At 42.9% G+C, this 21799-nt stretch overlaps 1 protein-coding gene across 9 annotated transcripts in view; it reads left to right on the top strand.

Annotated features, from left to right (window-relative positions):
• Nucleotides 1-21799, top strand: part of LOC147114284 (protocadherin beta-15-like) — a 196607-nt gene that overhangs the window by 166073 nt on the left and 8735 nt on the right. Inside the window, exon 1 of one of the 9 annotated variants that reach the window (XM_085995979.1) lies at nucleotides 1876-5406. The exons of the other annotated variants lie outside the window; for them this stretch is intronic. Coding sequence (XP_085852105.1) covers nucleotides 2956-5406 — 2451 coding nt within the window. The 5' untranslated portion in view covers nucleotides 1876-2955. Of the gene's footprint in view, nucleotides 1-1875; nucleotides 5407-21799 lie in introns of those variants that run through there. 9 annotated transcript variants of the gene reach the window in all.

Here is a 21799-nt window from a genome sequence, read left to right as displayed (position 1 = left end):
CTGTAGTCCTTTCGGGATCTTCTCTGCTTTCTTGCATCTCTGTAGAAACTTGATGTCTGTGTCGATATGCGCGATTTTCTTGGAGATCCTCTCCACTTTGAGCCGGCAGTTTGTGGTGTCGATAGTAGCCATGGTGTGGAGATGCCGGAGTTGGACTGGGGTGGACAAATGTAAGAAGTCACATGACACCAGGTTATAGTCCAACAGCTTTATTTGAAATCACAAGCTTTCGGAGCGCTGCTCCTTCTTCAGGTGAAGTGGAGAAATGCATAAAGACACAGCTTATATAGTCAGAGAATCATGTCAGATGTTTACAGGTAACCTTTCCAACTGCCATTTATCACACCTCGGCAGAGAGATAATCACAGCAGTCAAAGGTGTGAATGGTGTCCAAACAGGTCAGTCAGGGAAACATTACATCAAAGAACAATGAGGTGGGGTCACAAGGGGTCAAATATTGCAGATGCTGGGGTCTTCCCCAGCCTTCAACATGTCATCGATGACGACGAACACCTCACTAAGGCCATCCCCACGCCTCCACTACTCGCTTTCAAACAGCCGCCTAACCTCAAACAGACCATCGTTCACAGCAAATTACCCAGCTTTCAGGAGAACAGCGACCACGACACCACACAACCCTGCCACAGCAACCTCTGCAAGACATGCCAGATCATCAACACAGATACCATCATCACACGTGAGGACACCACCCACCAGGTACATGGTACATACTCATGTGACTCGGCCAACGTTGTCTACCTCATACGTTGCAGGAAAGGATGCCCCGGAGCATGGTACATCGGCGAGACCATGCAGACACTGCGACAACGGATGAATGGACACCGCGCAACAATCACCAGGCAGCAGTGTTCCCTCCCAGCCGGGGAACACTTCAGCAGTCAAGGACATTCAGCCTCCGATCTTTGGGTAAGCATTCTCCAAGGTGGCCTTCGAGACACACGACAACGCAAAATCATCGAGCAGAAACTGATAGACAAGTTCCGCACCCATGAGGATGGCCTTAACCGAGATCTTGGGTTCATGTCACGCTACATGTAACCCCACCTGATGCAGGGTCATCCAGACTCGAGTCGACATTGGCTTGTTCTCTCTACACAGATGCGGCCGGACCTGCTGTGATTTCCAGCCAAAAAAAATGTTTTTTGTCTGTTTTTTTGTTTTTCATACAGACCCCAGCATCTGCAATATTTGACCCCTTGTGACCCCACCTCATTGTTCTTTGATGTAATGTTTCCCTGACTGACCTGTTTGGACACCATTCACACCTTTGACTGCTGTGATTATCTCTCTGCCGAGGTGTGATAAATGGCAGTTGGAAAGGTTACCTGTAAACATCTGACATGATTCTCTGACTATATAAGCTGTGTCTTTATGCATTTCTCCACTTCACCTGAAGAAGGAGCAGCGCTCCGAAAGCTTGTGATTTCAAATAAAGCTGTTGGACTATAACCTGGTGTCGTGTGACTTCTTACATTTGTCCACCCCAGTCCAACTCCGGCATCTCCACACCATAATTAATGTTTGACCAATATCAGCTCTGAATATTGCACACAATTCATGTGTGCCTGTCTTGGAAACATTATATTTCCAGAGGTGTAGGCTGCAGCAGTTGATACTGGACAGACGATCAGATTGTGAAAACATAAAACACGTGCAAGTAATGAACTACTGTTACACAACGCACCAGTTCTTAAGGTACTCAATAAGTCTAGGCAGGAAATAAAATTATGCGCTTTCACTGAATGCTAATTCTTCTTTTTGTTCCAAATAAATGCACGGCATTGGAATATAATTTGAACGAGACTAATCAACTCCCCTTGCCATTCAATGAGGTTGCCTTCTGCGCAGCGTGGCTGCCCTGTGTTCTATCTAAAGAATGCAATGCAGCATCTTGCCAAGGCTTCTGCGGTATCACCTCCAAAATCTGCGAACTCAACCAACTAGAAGGACAACGGCATCAGGTGCATGGGAATACCATCACCTCCAAGTTCCTTTACAAGCCACAACCCATCCCGACTTGGACATACATCACTGTACTATCGCCGCCGCTTGGTCAAAATCCTGGAACTCCCTACCCAATTGCACTGCAGGACTCACGACACGAACTGCAGCAGTTCGGTAACAAGGCTCACCAACACCTTCTCTAGGGTAAATAGGAACGGGCAACGAATGCTAGCCTTGCTAGCGACTATCCTGGTATTTTTTTTACTCCAGTTAAACCTTGATAAACAGACAGTTGGGGCTCCAAAAAATTGTCACCGTCACATATTTACGTTTATTATAGATAGATAACTAAGTCAAATGAGCATCAAAACAATCTGTCAAAGCTAACTGAATCGTTGTTTATTTCGCAAGATTGTTTTGATTGAACTACCTGAGACTCCAGCAAGAAAATACTGTACTTTACTCAAAAGAAGTGATATTCAGAAACGCGTAGTGTAATTCTAATTAATTTACACACAAATGAAGAACATAAGAAATGTAGAACAAAAATATTTTAATTAAAGTTGCACAACGTTAAATACACAAAGCAATTCTTGCTGTGTTCAGTAGAGGCACTGTTGCTTTAAGAGTGTTTGCTGTTATTATTGGCCGAGTCTCTTTGTGTCGCTGTCTACCAATGAGGTGAAGCAATGTGGCTGGAGATCTATCACCACTCCCCCTAGCACCAAACGCTGCGCAGTCTCAAAGATACGAACACATTCGTCAATCGATGTTCTCTGTTCACATCGAAGAAGAGGTCTGAGACATTTTAAAGCCTTTGTGTAATAATCGTGGCTGTCTTCACAAAACCGCAACTCAGCGCTGTACGTACAATGTAGCTCTTCATTTAGAAAACCAAGGTAAGGTGCAGTTACGTTCTTGCTGCAGCTGCAAAGGCGGTATAATTTTACGGAGAAACGGACATTTTTATCTGCAGTACTTTCGCCCAGAATGGCCTACTTGCTAAATTGGCGTGTGGCACAGTGGCGTTATTCCTTTTTGATACTCATGCTTGTTTCGGATTCAGTCTGTGGAGATGTTAATTATTCGGTTCCTGAAGAATTAGAGCCTGGTGCCTTTGTTGGAAACATTGCAAAGGACCTGGGTTTAGATGCAAGGCAACTATTGGCACGCAGGTTGCGGATTGTATCTGGACGGAAAAAACAATATCTAGATGTGGATATAAACACTGGAATATTGTTCATAAAAGAAAATATAGACAGGGAAAAGCTTTGTGAACAAAGACTCACATGTTTATTGACGTTGGAGGCTGTGATTCAAGACCCACTAAAGGTAAATCGTGTCGAAGTTGAGATTCTCGACATAAATGACAATGCGCCCGTATTTCAAAAAAACGAGTACCGCCTCGAAATCTCGGAAAAGGCTCCGACTGGAGCGCGCTTTCCGTTACAGAGCGCGCATGACCCGGACGCTGGAACCAACAGTGTGCGCGCCTACAAACTGAGCCAAAACGAGCATTTCACTTTGAAATCACAGTCAGACAGCGAACAAACTGACATCCCAGAACTCGTGCTGGAACGATCTCTAGACCGAGAGCAACAACCGACTCATCGATTAACGCTGACGGCGTTTGATGGCGGAAACCCGGAGAAATTCGGGACCACCCAGATTGAAATTACTGTGTTTGATGTGAACGACAATTCCCCGGTTTGCGAACAGAACGTCTATCAAATCACCACTGCCGAAAATGTGCCCAAAGATACTTTGATTGTAAAAGTAACTGCAGTGGATATGGATGAAGGCCAAAACGGTGAGGTAATCTATTCTTTCAGCGATCACACTCCTCATAGAGTCCGGAAATTATTTAGCTTGGATTCAGCAAACGGAGAGATCAGAGTGACCGGCATCATCGACTTTGAAGAAGCAGAAACCTATCAGATTTCGGTACAAGCTAAGGACAGGGGATGGCATGCAGTACCAGTATATTGTAAAGTCCTGTTACAAGTTACTGATGTTAATGATAACGCTCCTGAAATAATGATAACTTCAGCATCGAGTTCGATTCCAGAGGACGCCCCTCCTGAAACAATAGTGGCTGTTTTAAGAGTTACAGACGGAGATTCCGAAGAAATGGGAAATGTCTATTGCCACATCACCAGAGATATCCCCTTTAAACTGGATACTTCTTTTAATAACTACTACACAGTGCTTACTGTTCGCTATATTGATCGTGAAAAAGTGTCCGAATACAACATTACTATTACGTGTACGGATGCAGGCTCTCCTCCCCTCACTACCAATAAAACCATCCGAGTTCAAGTCTCAGATATAAACGACAACGCGCCACGGTTTACCGAGCCTTCGTTCATCATGCATGTGACAGAAAATAACGCTGTTAGTGCTTCTATTGGTTCTGTATCTGCCTTTGACCCAGATTTTAGTCAAAATGCGATTCTCTCTTATTCCATTACGGATCAACTCCTTTTTGGCATGCCTGCGTCCACTTTCGTTTCAATTAATTCAGCCAGCGGTGAGATGTTCGCGCAGCGCTCTTTCGATTACGAACAACTCAGCAACTTTCAGGTTTCTGTGCAAGCAAAGGACGCTGGATCACCTTCGCTCAGCAGCAACGTAACGGTGAATGTGATCATCGTCGATCAGAATGATAATGTCCCTGTAATCCTGTCGCCCTTGACAAGTAAAGGCTCACCAGCAGAGGAGACCATGCCCAGATCTGCCGATCCGGGTTACTTAGTTGCTAAGGTGACCGCCACAGACGCCGATCGCGGACAGAACGCCCATCTTTCTTATCGACTTCTGCAGGCCACCGATAGAAGTCTGTTCACTGTGGCTTCAGAGAGCGGAGAAATCTGGACTATTCGCCGCTTTGGGGTCAAGGATTCACTCAAACAGAAACTCGTAATCTTGGTGAGGGATGATGGAACCCCCTCACTTTCAGCTACAGTCATTATTAACTTATCAGTAATGAATGATGATGCAGAAACTGCATCTAATGTCAGCACATTGGGGAACACTGGACCATCGACATCCGATTTAAGAATTTATTTAATCATCTCCTTTGGAATAATCTCGTCCGTGTTGTTAATAGCTATTATAATCCTTGCTATTAAGGTCCATAAAAGTGGAAGTGAAATTAGGGGTTACTGTTGCTCTGAGAACACGCTATATGGAACTGAAAAGTCCAGTGCAAATATTCAAATACCACCTAATTATATAGAAGCGTACGAAAGCGAAACCCACCCTCAATCATTTCGTTATGAAATGTATCCAAGTGCAGATTCAGCCATGAATGACTTCATGTTTCTAACCTTAAATGGTCCTGCCACACCCATGATTAATGTTAAAACTGGCACATGTGCTGTGGACGAGAATGGGACGGCATCACACTGTATGAATAAAGAAGCCATTGAATCGCATCAGGTGAGATATATGTTACATATTTTTTTAGATTCCATTACTTGTATCGCACTTGCTGAACCTACTTACAATAGTAACTCTGATCGATTGAATAGCACTACATGTAAGATCCAGGTAACTGGAACGGGAAGTAAAACTGCAGATTGCCTAAGCTGAATCAAGGATTTAATTGCTAAGCAAAATAATGGACATGATAACAATAGTGCACAGACTGCGGGCCGTCCGCAATACAGCTTTTATTATTAAGCAGAAAGGCATCAGGTGAATGTTGAAAATCTGGAGTGAGAAGGGGAACAATTTAAAATGTTTTGACGAAGGGTCATCGACCTGAGACGTTAACTCTTTTTCTTTCTCCACAAATGCTGCCTGACCTGCTGAGTATTTCCAGCACATTCTGTTTTTATTTCAGATTTCCAGCATCCGCAGTATTTTGTTTTTGTAACTTAAAATGTACCACAGGTCGATAAGGATATGAAAAAGAATGATAGTTTATATTCCCAATTTAACACATTTCCCAAAAATCGTGATGATGGATTGTATAGGAAATCTAAACCTATTTCAGACGCTGACCAACCGCGGACTGTCTGTGTGGAGTTTGCACATTCTCCCCGTGTTTGCGTGGGTTTTCTCCGGGTGCTCCGGTTTCCTCCCACAGTCCAAAGATGTGCGGGTTAGGTTGATTGGCCATGATAAAAAAATTGGCCCTTAGTGTTAGGGGGGATTAAATACGTGGGGTTACGAGGTTACGGGGATAGAGCTTGGGTGGGATGGCTGTCGGTGTAGGGACCGGGTGCTAGGGTTTGGATGATCAGCCATGATCTCGTTGAATGGTGGAGCAGGCTCGAAGGGCCGAATGGTCTACTCCTGCTCCTATCTTCTATGTTTCTATGTTTACTTCCTGAATATATATAAGAATATAATCTTATATATTTTACTATTTTTTTATTCATTCGTGGGATGGGGGCGTCGCTGGCAAGGAAAGCATTTATTATCCATCCCCATTTGCCGTTGAGAAGGTGGTGGTGAGCCGCCTTCTTGAACCGCTGCACTCCGTGTGGTGAAGGTACTCCCTTGTGCTGTTAGGGAGGGAGTTCCAGGATTTTGACCCAGCGACTATGAAGGAATGGCGATATACTTCCAAGTCAGGATGGTCTGTGACTTGGAGGGGAACTTGGAGGTAGTGGTGTTCCCTTGCGCCTACTGGCCTTGTCCTTCTAGGTGGTAGAGGTCGTGGGTTTGGGAGGTGCTGCTGAAGAAGCCTTGGTGAGTTGCTGCAGTGCATCTTGTAGATGGTATACACTGCAGCCACGGTGTGCTGGTGGTGGAGGGAGTGAATGTTTAAGGTAGTGGATGGGGTGCCAATCAAGCGGGCCGCTTTGTCTTGGAGCTTACCAGAGTTTATCAGAGTTTATTCATGGAAGGGTAGTAATAATAAAATGGGATGACTGGAAAACAAAAAGAAAGTGCTTACAAGTCTGATGTTTGTGGTTTAATTTTCACTAAATTCGTTTAAGTATTCATATAGAATCAACTTTTATGAAGTTCTTGCTTTAGGAACAGAAATAGGCCATTCAGCACATCAGGCTTGCTCTGCCATTCAATTAGATCAGAGCTGATCTGCACCTGGACTGCATTTCCTGCATTTGCTCCCGTGATATCATTACCTAACAAAATTCTATCCATTTCAATACTGAAATCTCGAATTGTCCTAGGATCCATAGCCTTTTGGGAGAGAAAGTTTTAAATTTGTACTAACCTTTGCCTGAAAAAGTGCTGCCAGATTTCACAGCTGAGTAGCCTAGGTCTAATTTAAAGATTGTCTCCTTGTTCTGGATTCCCCCACCAGGGGACATACTGATTCTCTATCTATCCTATCAAATCCTTTTAACATTTTGAACACCGCGATCAGATCACCCCCCAATCTCCTATAATCAAGGGAATAAAAGGCAAGTATAAGTCCTCAAAATTTCACCTTCCAAGCCCCAGTATTATTCTGGTGAATCTGCACTACACCCCTTCCAAGGTCAATATATCCTTCCTATTACATATCACAACTACATTATGCCACCCTTGCTTTTTCCTCTTTTCATTTTTAACCCTAATGTCGGTAGTAAACCTGAGGTGGTACATATCAGGTTTAATGTGATAAAATCAGGAGGGTTGTTTACAAACAAATATGAGAAAATATGAATGGGCGAAATGCAGAAATTAAAAAAGTAAAACGGTTATAAATTAATATTAGAAATATATCAAAGACGTTTGAGAAGTGGAAGTAATATTCTGGAAAAGTGTGCAAGAACTGTGAGTAACATAGACCTATTGAAACTTGGACAGTGAATGGGATGTTGCAATCCCACCTAATTGAATATGTAGAGGAAAACGCACAGAGAAGCGGATGAAGCAAGGTTAATAAAGAGAAAAGCCAACAATGAATCCATAGTATACATATACACACTTAACGTGCATTCCAATACACACTTAATGAGCATTCCAATACATACTTAATGAGCATGCCAACTGCCCAGCTACTGGTTTGGAAATAATCGGAGGCAAAGTTATATTTTTCTTAAAATATTAGAAATACTCAGCAGGTCAGGTACCATCTGCGCAGAGAGATACAGAGTTAACATTTTAGTTCTGATGAAAGCTCATCGACCTGAAACGTTAACTTTGGTTTCTCTCTCCACACACGCTGCCTGACCTGCTGAGTGCTTCCAGAATTTTCTGTTTTTATTCAAAATATCCAGCATTCGTAGTATTTTGTTTTATTTGTTCTTATTTGTTTTCTAGATGTTGTTAATACTGGCAAGGCCACATTTATTGTCCATGCTAGTTGCACTGTGAGTAGGTGTCTATCTTTTGCTTGTACCACTGTCGTTCTTGTGGTGTCAGATAGGGAGTTGTAGGATAGCAACTCAGCAATGATTAAGGAACAATGACAAATGTTCAAGTCATGTTGTGTGCCTTGGAGGAGAATTTGGAGGTATTGTTCTCACGACAATGTTGCTCTTGTACTTCTCGGTGGAAAGTATCGAAGGGGAGAGAGGGGTCTGTTCACAACCATAGTATTGTTGTTGCAGTGCATTATGTGCACCATTCAGCCTTCATTCAGCCAGAGTGCCATTGACAGCGGAGTTGGCTTTTGAAACTTGTGGCACGAGTACTGATCAAGTGGATCACTCCGTTCTGGATGGTTCTGAGATTCTTCAATATTGTGTGGCTACATCCATCCTGTCTTAAGCATTGTAAGTGGTGGTGAGGCTTTGACTGTTTAGGAGCTGTGCCACTTATCATAAAGTACCTAGCCTCTTCCACGCACTTGTAGCCACGGTCTTGATATGGTTAGACTTGCTAAGCCTCTGATCATTGCTAACTCCCCAAGATATTGATGGTGATAGGTTACATGATGGCAGTGCCAATGAAGGTCAAGGGGAGTTGGCTGGGAATCCTGGTGTTTAATGGCATCATTAAATAGCCCTTATGTGGCATGAGTGTTAACTGACTTCTGAGCCCAGGCCTTGATGTTATCCAGGTCTTGCCGTATGCTGTAATCGGCTGCATTCTTAGTGCAGCTGAACACAGTGGAATCATTAGTTAACAGACCAATTCTAACGTCATGGCAGAAGGAAGATTATTGATGAAGTAGCTGAAGATAGTTCGGCTGAAGAGCCTTCCTGTAGGACACCTGCAATGATGTCCTGGGGGTATAGCTAATGATCTCTGACGACCATACCTACCTTCCTTTCTGCCAAGTTTTAATCTAGCTACTGGAGTGTTTTACCTTTGTCCCCCATGAACTTCAGTTTTGGTAGGGCTCCTTAGTGTCCTCAGTCGAATGTTAAGGCAGCTACTCTCAGTTCTACCTCTGGCATTTGATTATAAAACTGAACAGAATAGTAAGTTTCCAGGTATAGTAAGTAATTGCTTCCATTATCACTTCCAACAGTAGGTAGCATGGCTATTTTGAATCAAATTTTTAGCAGTAATTATTTTTTGGTGGAAGTAGAGGACCAGTTCAGAAACAAAAACCATGCCACCATTACATACGAAATGCTCAGGATATTCCACAGAGTTCAATACCATTGCATTATTGCACGTTAAAGGTTCACTTTAAAGTCTATTAACAAAGGTAATACTGACTTTTAATAATTAAATGATGAAGATACAATAAGAACTAACATATATGTAGTGTTTTAATATAGGAAAGATCCCAGGTCAACTCTTAAAGGCAGGCGAGGTGAAATTGATGGTGAGCCAAAAAGGAGAGAATTGGAGGATTGACCAAAAACGTAATCAGTGAGGTGGGATTGAGTAGGCTCTAGGACACAGAGGGGCCTAGGGGGACAAGTTGCGGAAGGAATTCCAGAGAGTGAGACGTGGGTGGCTGAAGGCACAGTCACCAATTGTGGGGTGAAGGTAGGTTAGGATGCTTAAGAGGCTGAAATTAGAAGAACCGAGATTTAGGGAAAGTATCCTAGGCCACGAGAAGGTTAGAGTTAAGGATGAATAAATTCTTGGTGGGATTTAAACAAAAGAGGCCCGGAATTTGCATCTGCATTCACCTTTGATACAGACTGCAAATTTGGGACTTGGCGCATGCACAGGCACATGCGGAATTTCTGAAGTTGCATTCCATCATTCACTTCTCCCACACAGGCCATGCTGTGCGCACCCTCCCCCCACCCCCACCCCTCCTCCCACACAGAGCTGACAATTAGGGAAATCACTCAAATCAGGGAAACTGATGAAATCTTCGGCTCTTCCGCAGGAATTACACTGTTAAATTCCCTACTAAATTTAGACCCAAAGAGATTAAATGTCATTGGGGTTTTAACAGCATATTGACTGCTAAACAGGCCTGAATAAGTAATTTAAATTTTGTGCAGTGTGAAATTGAACCATAATAATAAAATATATATCTTTAAGAAACATTTAAAAAAAAGATATTTTTTTTGCACTTTGTTCATCTTTATTTCAGATTTGCCTTTTCCCCATATGAGAGCTCCAATCTTTATTTTGCTCTCTCTAACATATTTAAAAAGTTAAAATTTTAAGAGTTTTATTGTTCACTGTCTGTCAGAATTCTGCCTTTTGATTGGCTGCTTAGATGGCTTGTTGATGTAAAAGCAGCTCGCACAAGGGGATCCCCACTATACTCCATGGCCTAGAAATTCATTAAGGCGCCGGCAGCTTTGCGGCCAGTTACCGCCTAAAGAGGGCTTCTGCGCCAATACAGGAGGTTGCGCTGATATTCAGCGCAGCGGTAATGGCGGCGGTAGCTGTTAGCGCTGCACCGGCACCGATGACGTCATCGGTGTGCGCAGTGCCCCGGTTCCGCCCCGATACCGGCCCGATCCACATATTTAGTTGCAGCCGCCTCTTCCGCAGTGGCTGCAAACAGCGACCAGAAAACGGAGCCGTACTGTGGCCTTAGTGGGGCGCTTTAAGGTGGAGGTGCGGCCGGCCGCTTTTTCGGCGGTCGCCTGCCCGCACCCCCTTCCCCGGCCTCCTCCACCCCCCCCCCCCCCCCGCGGCATTGCCGGCTGCTTTCCGCGAACCCGGCACTTCTCCGTGGTGCCGGGCTCATTTGCCGGCACTATCCAGCGGCTATCTCCCCGTGGCAGGCACCTCCCCCTTAAGAGGAGGAGGCCTGCAGTACCGCAGCCTGCCGCTCCGCAGCGGGTGGCGCAGCGGCGCCTAGAGCGCTGAAATTCAGTTTCAGCGCCCCAAGCGGGGGCGGGCACACCCTGGAATAGCACCCGGTTCTGACTTGGGGCGCAAAAACTGAATATCTGATTGTCGCAACTGGCTCCGCACCCAACGCTAACTTTTGGGCGCTAGCCAGCTGGCGGGGCCACAGTGAATTTCTAGGCCCATTGATTTGAATTGAATGTCAGAAAACCCAACTTCTAGACACAGAGACCGTGAGATCTTTGTGCAAAGCGCACTTCGGACCCAGCAGCAAATGACTCTGCTTCACCACTGACCGCAAATTCCAGGCTGATAAATTTAAATTAGGGAACCGGGATCCAATGTAAATCATGCGTTAGCAGTACTTAGTGCAGTATCGAGTATGAGTGGAAGAGTTTTGGATGAGTGGAAGCTCATAGTGGGTGGATGACAAGAGGCTGACCAGACTGGTAAATTGGAATAGTCGAATTCAGTGGTGAAAAAGGTATAGAATCATGGAATCATAGCATAGTACAACACAGAAGGAGGCCCTTCAGCCCATCGAGTCATCACCGGCTCTTTCGAAGAGCAATCCAGTTAGTCCCACTCCCCTGCTCTTTCCACAATATCCCTGCAATTGTCCCTCATTCAAATATTTATCCAATTACCTTTTGAAGGCTAGTACTGATTCTGTATCCATCACCCTATCAGGCAGTGCATTCCAAATCCTAACCACTCGTTGCATAAAAAAAGTTTTCCCTCATGTCGCCTCTGGTTCTTTTACCAATCACCTTAATTCTGTGCCCGTTCGTTATCGACCCTTTAACCACTGGAAACAGTTTCTCTATATTTATTCTATCTGAACCCTTCATGATTTCAAACACCGTTATCAAATTCCTCTTAGCCTTCTCTGCTCCCAGGAGAGCAACCCCAGCTTCTCCATTTTATCAACGTAACTGTGATCCTTCTGCCCTGGAACTATTCTAATAAATTTCTTCTGTACCCTCTCCAAAGCCTTACTTCCTTCGTAAAGGACAAAATACACCAGCTGAGGTCGAACTAGTGTTTTATATAGGTTTAGCATAACTTCCTGGCTTTTTACTCTATGCTTCTATGTGTACAGCCTACGATCCCACAAGCGTTATTAACTGCTTTGTAAACCTCTGCTGCCGCCTTCAAAGATTTGTGTACAAACACCTCAGGTTTCTCTCTTCTTCAACCTGCTTTAAAATTGTGCCATTTAGCATGCATTGTCTCTCCTCATTCTTCCTATCAAACTGTAACAGCTCACACTTTTCTGCATTGAATGTCATCTGCCATGTGTCCAGTCATTCCAATAGCCTGTCTATATACTCTTGAAGTCTATTACCATCTTCCTCAGGATTTATTACACTTCCCCCTTTCGTGTCATCTGCAAATTCCAAAATTATGCCCTGTGCCCCCAAGTCCAAGTCATTAATTTATATCCAAAAATTGCAGTGGCCATGGTATTGAACATTGGGCAAATCCACTGTATATCTCCCTCCAGTCGGAAAAGCAGCCATTCACCGCAACCCTCTGTTTTTTAACCCTTAGCCAATTTTGTATGCCTGCTGCTACTGTGCCTTCTATTCCATTTGCTTTATGTTTGATGACTCCTCTAATATGTGGTACATTATCAAACACTTTTTGAAAGTCCATATACACAACATCAAATGCACTACCCTCATCCACCCTCTCTGTTAAATCTTCTCAAAAAATCTATCGATTTTGTCGAACACAATTTGCTCTTAACAAATCCGTGTTGGTTCTCTTTTATTATTCCATTGCTTGTCCAAGTGGCTGTTAATTTCCCACCACCGATGTTAAACTGACTGGCCAGTAATTGCCAGGTTTATCCTTCTCCCCTTTTTCGAACAAGGGTGTAACATTTGCAATACTCCAGTCCTTTGGCACGACCCCTGCATCTAAGGATGATTGAAAGATTGAGACCAGCACCTCCGCAATTCTGCTCTGGGTCCTGGCCCAGCTGCCGGCGTGCTGTGCTTGCATGTCCCATAGTTAGTGCGATGCGTCCCCTGGGATCACGTGGGCCATGGACAGCCAATCGGCGCAAGGAAAAGCCAATTCATAAGTAGTGACCGGAAGACCTGTCAAAACTTATAAATACTACGGCCCCAAATTAGTAGTAAACCGTCAAATAAATTTAAAAAAATTATCACACCTTTTAAATAAACTATAAATTACATTAAATAACAATTTAAACAATAATTTAAATTTTTGAAAAAAATAATTTTATATTTTAACGGGGCTAAAAATAAACTTACCTTGCTTTAAAGTATTTAAAAATAATAAACCTGTGGAAAAAATGTTTCAATTTTAATTAATTGACCATTTACCTTTTAAAATGCAGGCCTTATGCCTGGTTTTTACATTTCTAAAATCTAAAGACTTACCCTCATGAAAAACGTGTAAAAAAAACATAAGTTCAAAGCGCACGCGCAGACTCCCCCGCACACGCGTTCGACCTCTGAACCCCTTCTTTCAGAAGAACGGAAGTGCCGGTTTCCCGCGCATGTGCAGTGCATGCAAGAAACCGCCACTTCCATCGGGCCCATGCATGAGTACCCCGTGCATACTCACCCGTGGAGACCTGAATTTCTGGGCCAATCTATATTCATGATCTAGATGAGGGAACTAGATGTAATATCTCCAAGTTTGCAGATGACAAAAAGCTGGGTGGGCGTGTGCGCTATGAGGAGGATGCAGAGAAACTCCAGTATGATTTGGGCAGGTTGGCTGATTGGGCAGATGCATGGCAGATGCATTATAATGTGGATACATGCGAGGTTATTCACTTTGGTGGCAAAAACAGGAAGGCAGATTATTATCTGATCGGCAATAGACTGGGAAAAGGGGAAGTGCAACGAGACCTGGATGTCCTTGTGCACCAGTTGCTGAAGGTAAGCATGCAGGTGCAGCAGGCGGTTACCAAGGCACATGGAATGTTGGCCTTCATAGCGAGAAGATTCGAGTGCAGGAGCAAGGATGTCTTGCTGCAGCTGTACAGGGCCTTGGTGAGACCACACCTTGAGTATTGTGTGCAGTTTTGGTCGCCTTATCTGAGGAAGAATGTTCTTGCCATGGAGGGAGTGCAGCGAAGATTCACCAGACTGATACCAGGGATGGCAGGAATGAAATATGAGGAGAGATTGAGTCGATTAGGCTTATATTCGCTAGAGTCTAGAAGAATGAGAGCGGATCTCATTGAAACTTATAAAATTCTAACAGGACTAGTCAGACTAGATGCAGGAAGGATGTTCCCGATGGCGGGGGAGTCCAGAACCAGAGGCCACAGTCTAAGGATAAGGGGTAAGCCATTTAGGACAGAGATGAGGAGGAATTGCTTCACCCAGAGAGTGGTGAACCTGTGGAATTCTCTACCACAGAAGGCAGTTGAGGCCAATTCATTAAATATATTCAAGAAGGAGTTAGATATATTGCTTAAGGCTAAAGTGATCAAACGATATGGGGGGAAAGCAGGGACAGGGTACTGAATTTGGATGATCAATGGCAGAACAGACTCGAGGGGCCGAATGGCCTACTCCTGCTCCTATCTTCTATGTTTCGGTTTCTATGTTTCTATTCATTTAAGTCCAGCGTTTATTGCCCATCCCTAACTGCCAGACTTTCTAGTACCTCCTCTTTATATTGTTTAACTAATCCAGTATCCCAGCAACCTCCTTATTTACCATAGCTTTGAAAAAGTTTTTTTTAACTAAACACTGATGCCAATTACTAAGTTAGTACCTCAGCCATGCCGTCTGCCTCCATCAATAGATCTCCACTTTTATTCCTAATCGGACCCACCACTCCTGACAATCTATTTACTGTTAATATGCTTATAGATGACTTTTGGCTTCCCTTTTATGTTAGCCACCAATCTATTCTTTTACTGTCTCTTTGACACTCTTATTTCGTTTTTCACTTCTCCTCTGTACTTTTTATATTCAGCCTGACTCTCCCTGTATTAACCAGCTGACTTCTGTCATACTTCCCATTTTTCTGCTTCATTCTATTCTCTAAATCTTCCATCATCCAGGAAGCTCTTGCATTGTTTGCCCTCCCTTTCGACTTTGCGGACATTTACCTGGACTCTACCTGAATCATCTCCACTTTAAAGGCCGCCCATTTCTCCATTACATTCTGCCTGCTAGCCTTTGAACCCAATTTACACAGCCAGATCCCTCCACACTTCGCTGAAATTAGCCCTTCTGCAGTTAAGTATTTATATTCTAGATTGCTTCTTGTCCTTCTCCATAGCTATTCCAAACCTTAGAATACTATGATCACTATTTCCGGGATGCTCCCCGACTGTGACATTCTATACTTGACCCACTTCTTTCCCTAGGACTAGATCCAACAATGCCTCCTTCCACGTTGGGCAGGAAACATGCTGATCAAGAAAATTCTCCTGAACACACTGCAGAAATTCCTCCCCTTCTCTGCCCTTAACACAATCACTGGCCCAGTCATATTGGGGTAGTTAAAATATCCCATTATCAATACACTAAACTTCTTCCACCTCTCAGTAATTTCGTTGCTAATCTGCTTCTCTATCTCCTTCCCACTATTTGGTTGCCTACAAAATACATCAATTTGCGGACTAGCTTCTTTATTGTGTCTTAATTCCAACCAAATAGATTCTATCTTTGACCCCTCAAGGATATTTTCTCTGTTTAACACTGTGATAATTTCCTTAATCAAAAGTGCAACCCCTCCTCATTTTTCCCTTCCCTATCCTTCCTGAATGCCTTGTACCCAGGAATATTAAGCATTCAATCCTCTTCTTTTTTGAGCCAGGACTCAGTAATCGCCACCAGGTCATATTCCCATGTGACCATTTGCACCTGCAACTCACCAACCTTCTTAACCACCTCATGAATTTACACACATGTACTCCAAAACTAACTTAGACCTCTTTGGATTTCTTTGATCCCACCTAATTTTTTATTATTTTTAACTCAAACTGTCTCTCCCAGTCATCTGTGTACCATGTTTCTACGTCTTACTATTACATTGTGGTGCCCAACCCCCTGGAAAATTTGATTAAACCGTCCCCCACAGCACTAGTTAACCTGCCTGCAAGGATATTAAGAACATAAGAAAATAAGAAATAGGAGCAGGAGACGGCCATATGGCCCATCGAGCCTGCTCCGCCATTCAATAAGATCATGGCTGATCATTGACTTCAACTTTCTCGCCCGCTTGATTCCCCTAGAGTCCAAAAATTTATCTATCTCAGCCTTGAATGTACTCAAAGACTCAGCATTCACAGCCCTCTGGGGCAGAGATTTCCAAAGATTCACAACCCTCTGAGTGAAGAAATTCCTCCTCATCTCAGTCTTAAATTGCCAACCCCTTATTCTGAGAATATTCCCCTTAGTTCTAGATATGCCAGCTAGGGGAAGCAACCTCTCAGCATCTACCCTGTCAATCCCATTCAGAATCTTGTATGTTTCAATGAGATCAACTCTCATTATTTTAAACTCCAGAGACCATAGGCCCATTCTACTCAATCGCTCATCATAGGACAACCCTTTCATCCCAGGAATCAATCGACTGAACCTTCGTTGCACGACCTCCAAGGCAAGTATATCATTCCTTAGATAAGGAGACCAAAACTTTGCACAGTACTCCTGGTGTGGTCTCACCAAGGCCCTGTACAATTGTTGCAAGACTTCCTTACTCTTATACTCCAACCCCCTTGCAATAAAAGCCAATATTCCATTTGCCTTCCTTATTGCATGCTATACCTGCATGCCAGCTTTCTCTGTTTCTTTGACGAGGACACCCAAATCTCTCTGAACACCAACACTTGAAAGTTTCTCACCATTTAAAAAATGTTCTGTTTTTCTATTCTTCCTACCAAAGTGAATAACCTCACATTTCCGAACATTGTACGCCATCTGCCACCTACTGCCCACTCACTTAATCTATCTATATCCCTTTGCAGACTCTTTGTGTTCTCCTCACAGCTTTCTGTCCCATCTAGCTTTGTATCATCAGCAAATTTGGATGCATTACTTTCAGTCCCTTCATCTAGGTTATAGATTGTAAATAGCTGAGGTCCCAGCACTGATTCTTGCAGCACCCCACTAGCTATAGCCTGCCAACCTGAAAAAGGTCCGTTTATCTCAACTCTCTGTTTTCTGTCCGTTAACCAATCCTCTATCCATGCTATTATATTACCACCAACCCCATGAGCCCTAAACTTGTGTAATAACCTTTTATGTGGCACCATATCGAATGCCTTTTGGAAATCCACATATACTAGACCCACTGGTTTCCCTTTATCTACTCTGCTAGTTACATCCTCAAAAATTTGTAATAAATTTGTCAAACACGATTTCCCTTTCATAAAACAAAAACAAAAAACGCTGGAAATACTCAGCAGGTCAGGCAGCAGTTGTGGGGAGAGAAACAGAGTTACCGTTTCAGGTCGATGACCCTTCGTCAGAACTGAAACGTTAACTCTGTTTCTCTCTCCACAGATGCTGCCTGACCTGCTGAGTATTTGCACCATTTTCTGTTTTTGTTTCAGATTTCCAGCAACCGCAGTATTTTGATTTTGCCTTTTTTTTCATTAAACCATGTTGACTCTGTCTAATCATGTTATGATTTTCTAAGTGACTTAATACCACTTCCTTAACAATGGATTCCAGCATTTTCCCGATGACTGATGTCAGGCTAACTGACCTGTTTTTTCTCTCCCTCCTTTCTTGAATAGCGGTGTTACATTTGCGACCTTCCAATCCACTGGGACCATTCCAGAATCTAGGGAATTTTGGAAGATCAAGACCAATGCATCCAGTATCTCTTTAGCCACCTCTTTTCGAACCCTAGGATGTAGGCCGTCAAGTCCTGGGGATTTGTCCGATTTTAGTCTCACTAGTTTCTCTGCCACTTTTTCTCTACTTATATTAATTACATTAAGTTCCGCACCCTCATTAGACCCTTGGTTCCCCACCATTTTTGGTATGTTTTTTGTGGTTTCTACTGTGAAGACAGATACAAAATATTTGTTTAACGTTTCTTGCATTTCCTTATTCCCCATAATAATTTCTCCCATCTCAGCCTCAAAGTGGCCAACGTTTACTTTTGCTACTCTTTTCCTTTTTACATACTTGCACAAACCTTACAATATGCTTTTATATTTCTTGCTAGTTTTCTCTCATTCAAATTTTTTCCCTTTTTATCAATTTTTTGATCAAAATTTTGCTGGTCTCTGAAACTATCCCAATCCTCAGGTGTACTATTATTATTTGCAACATTATAAGCTTATTCTTTCAATCTAATGCTATCCTTAACTTCTTTAGTTAATGGAATGTATTTTTGTTGAGAATTATGAAATATTTCTTTAAATGCTAGCCATTGCTTATAGAAACTAGGAGCAGGAGTAGGCCATTCGAGCCTGCTCCGCCATTCAACGAGATCATGGCTGATCATCCAAACCCTAACACCCGGTCCACTACACCAACAGCCATCCCACCCAAGCCCTATCCCCACGTATTTAATCCCCCCTAACACTAAAGGCCAATTTTTTAATCATGGCCAATCAACCTAACCCACACATCTTTGGATTGTGGGAGGAAACCGGAGCACCCGGAGAAAACCCACGCAAACACGGGAAGAATGTGCAAACTCCACGGAGACCGGATTTGAACCCGGGTCCCTAGCGCTGTGAGGCAACAGTGCTAACCAGTATGCCACCGTACTGCCATACATTTTAAATCATTTTTCCAATCTACCTTAGCCAACTCGTCCCTCACACCTATGTAATTGGCTTCATTTAAGTTTAAGACTTATGCATTCACTCTCAAAATTACCGTGTAATTCTATCATATTATGATCACTCTCTCCCAGAGGATCCTTTACTATGAGATTGCTAATTAAACCTGTCTCATTGCACAATACAACGTCTAAAATAGCCTATTCCCTAGTAGGTTCCATGACATATTATTATAGGGAAGTTCCGAATGCATTCCATGAACTTGTCCTCCAGACTACCTTTGCCAATTTAATTTGTCCAGTCTATATGAAGATTAATATCCCCAAGATTATTGCTTTACCTTTTTGCAAGCTCCTACTCTTTCTTGATTAATATTCTGCCCAATGGTACTGTTAGGGGGGCTTATATACTACTCCTACCAATGTGTCCTGCCCCTTGTTGTTCCTTATCTCCACCCATACTGATTCTACTTCCTGATCCGTTCAGGTGCAACATTTCCATCTTGAACATGTCTCTCCTGCCACAGAATTGGTCCCAATATCCCCGAACTCTAAAACCATTCCTCCTGCACAACGTTTATAGCCACGCATTAACCTTCCATATCCTCCTATTTCAAATCTCACTAGCAAGTGGCACTGGGAGTAATGCAGACATTATTACCATTGAGGTCCTGCTGTTTAACTTCCTCTCTAGCTCCTTAAACACTGACTGCAGGACTTCAACCCTCTTCCTCTTTATGTCGTTGGTTCTAACATGGATCATGAGTTTTGGCTCTTCCCCTTCCCCCCACAGATTATTCTTTATCCTTTCCATGATGTCACTTACCCTGACACCAGGGAGGCAACATTCCATATGGATTTAATATCGCCATTGGCAGACTGCCTGTCTGTCCCCCTGAATATCGAATCCCCCAATTACCACTACATTCCTACACTTTGATGTACTCCCCTGTGCAGTCCTTTATCTCATGGTGCCAGGCTCGTGACTGCATTCCTTCTAGGTGTCGTCAACTTCACCAGTATTCAATGTTGAATATCGGTTTAAGAGTGCCACACGCCCGGAGGATTCCTACACTGCCTGCATCTTCCTGGTCCAGGTGGTCGCCCACTTGCTACTCTGAACTCTATCTCTATGATGCTTTCAGCGGCAGATGGTCTATGTGGGAGTGACTGCTGTTACAGAGTTAGAGGTAGATGGTCTTTATGTTTCGGAAGATATTGAGTCAGAGGCTCGTCTCAGGGTCAAACTGGGCAGTGAGGATGTAAACGACCTGGTTCAGGCTGCGACAGTGGCTGCAAAGAGCGCTGAAGTCAGTGCCAGAGTATCGAGTTGATGAAAGGGTCTGAACACGATTGCTCCCGTCTTCCCAAAGTTTCACAGGGGGAAGTTATAGCTAATCCAAAATTGAATATTGGACACGTAGCCTCACTGCCAGGAAGCTCTCGAAGGATTGAGGCAGATAGTGGAAAAATGGGTCTGGATTTCAGTGGCGTGCATGGAAAAGCTGACTGCTGATCAGGAAGAGCAAGGGGGCCAACGATATTTCCTTGGGAGGGTTCAGAGATGACGGTGTGGAGATGGGAAGATAATCCATTGCTAGATTGGTTATAATCATAGAGGCTGGAGTAGAACCAGCTGAGGGCAGTCCCACGGAAGTGTGCAGTAAAAGGGAGAATGTGGACAGGAAGTTATAAATGTCTTTTGGAAAAGTGAAACATTTGGGTTAATCGGATTGATGTTTTGAAGTTTACAAAGGGAATCTAAATAATTTAACTGAAGAATTTATTTGACCTGTTAAAAGTTCTGCATTACATGGAATTCAACGAAATAACTAGGAAGTTTGGACTGAGAATAGACATTTAATGAAATGTTTTCAAAAATAGAGTTGTGGTATACACTTCCTGAGATCGCTGGTTAAGCAAAAATAATACATCAAGAAGCAATTGTGTGCGTTTCTGGAAAGATAAATGATTGAAAAATAGAGAGCAGGCATCTATGAGATTGCTCTATGAACAAGGCCAACCAGGCTTTTCTCCCTCAAAAAATGATTTTCTCTCTCTATGATGTTACTTGGAGTCAGATTTTATAAATGGCAAAACTGAAAGATGCAGTTTGACACGACTATTTTTAAAACAAATTTCTGTAGTGTCATTGTTAAATGCAGTAACAACAGTCTCAAAACATTATAGTTGGAACTGATCCCTGGTCAGATTTAATGTTAAGTGTAAGAATCAAAACCATTGTACCAAAAGAACCCTTAATCCAGCCTGTTAACAAAAAAAACGCAACTTATCCTGGCCCTGTGATGATCCAACGTTCAGATGTTCAGATCATTGTAAATTCTTTATTCAATGATGTTTATCTGCCTGTACTTTAGAGAAACCCCTAACTTCAATTCTAAGGTTTATTAGTGGGATATGTGTATGATCTCAGAAGATTTTCCGTTTTAGTGGAAAAAATACACTCTCTGAATTTAGATGTATCAGAAGTTGGAGACAACTGCTCGTTAAAAACTACTATTTTATGTTTGATCATTATCCTATAAAAATGTAATATTATACACAATAGGTGTGCGCTTTGTTCTGATTAGGAATATTACATTACAGCACAAGTAATCTGCTCCAGTTGACGTTTGGCAGAACATATAATTGTGGAAACTTACAATAAATACACAAAATTAACTTATATCATAGAATGTACCGTTCTTTCGGGTACCTTACTAAGCAAGGCAAAAGTAAATGCATGCTATTGCTGAGCAACAATTCTCCTAATTATTCCAAACAAATATATGGAACTGTATTTATAGTTCATTCAGCATCCACTTAGCCCAGGAAATATATTACATTTATCTTTGTCAGGGGCATAACAGCTGCTGGTTTTACTAACAAGAAATATCAATACCTCATGAAAGCATCTTAACACATTATCAAAGCAAATTAAACAGTTTTTTTGTGC

The sequence above is a fragment of the Somniosus microcephalus genome, chromosome 8 (assembly GCF_052327205.1).
Source record: "Somniosus microcephalus isolate GS21.2 chromosome 8, FLI_Smic_1.0, whole genome shotgun sequence".
NCBI lineage: Eukaryota > Metazoa > Chordata > Chondrichthyes > Squaliformes > Somniosidae > Somniosus > Somniosus microcephalus.
This window is presented reverse-complemented; position numbering and strand designations above follow the sequence as displayed.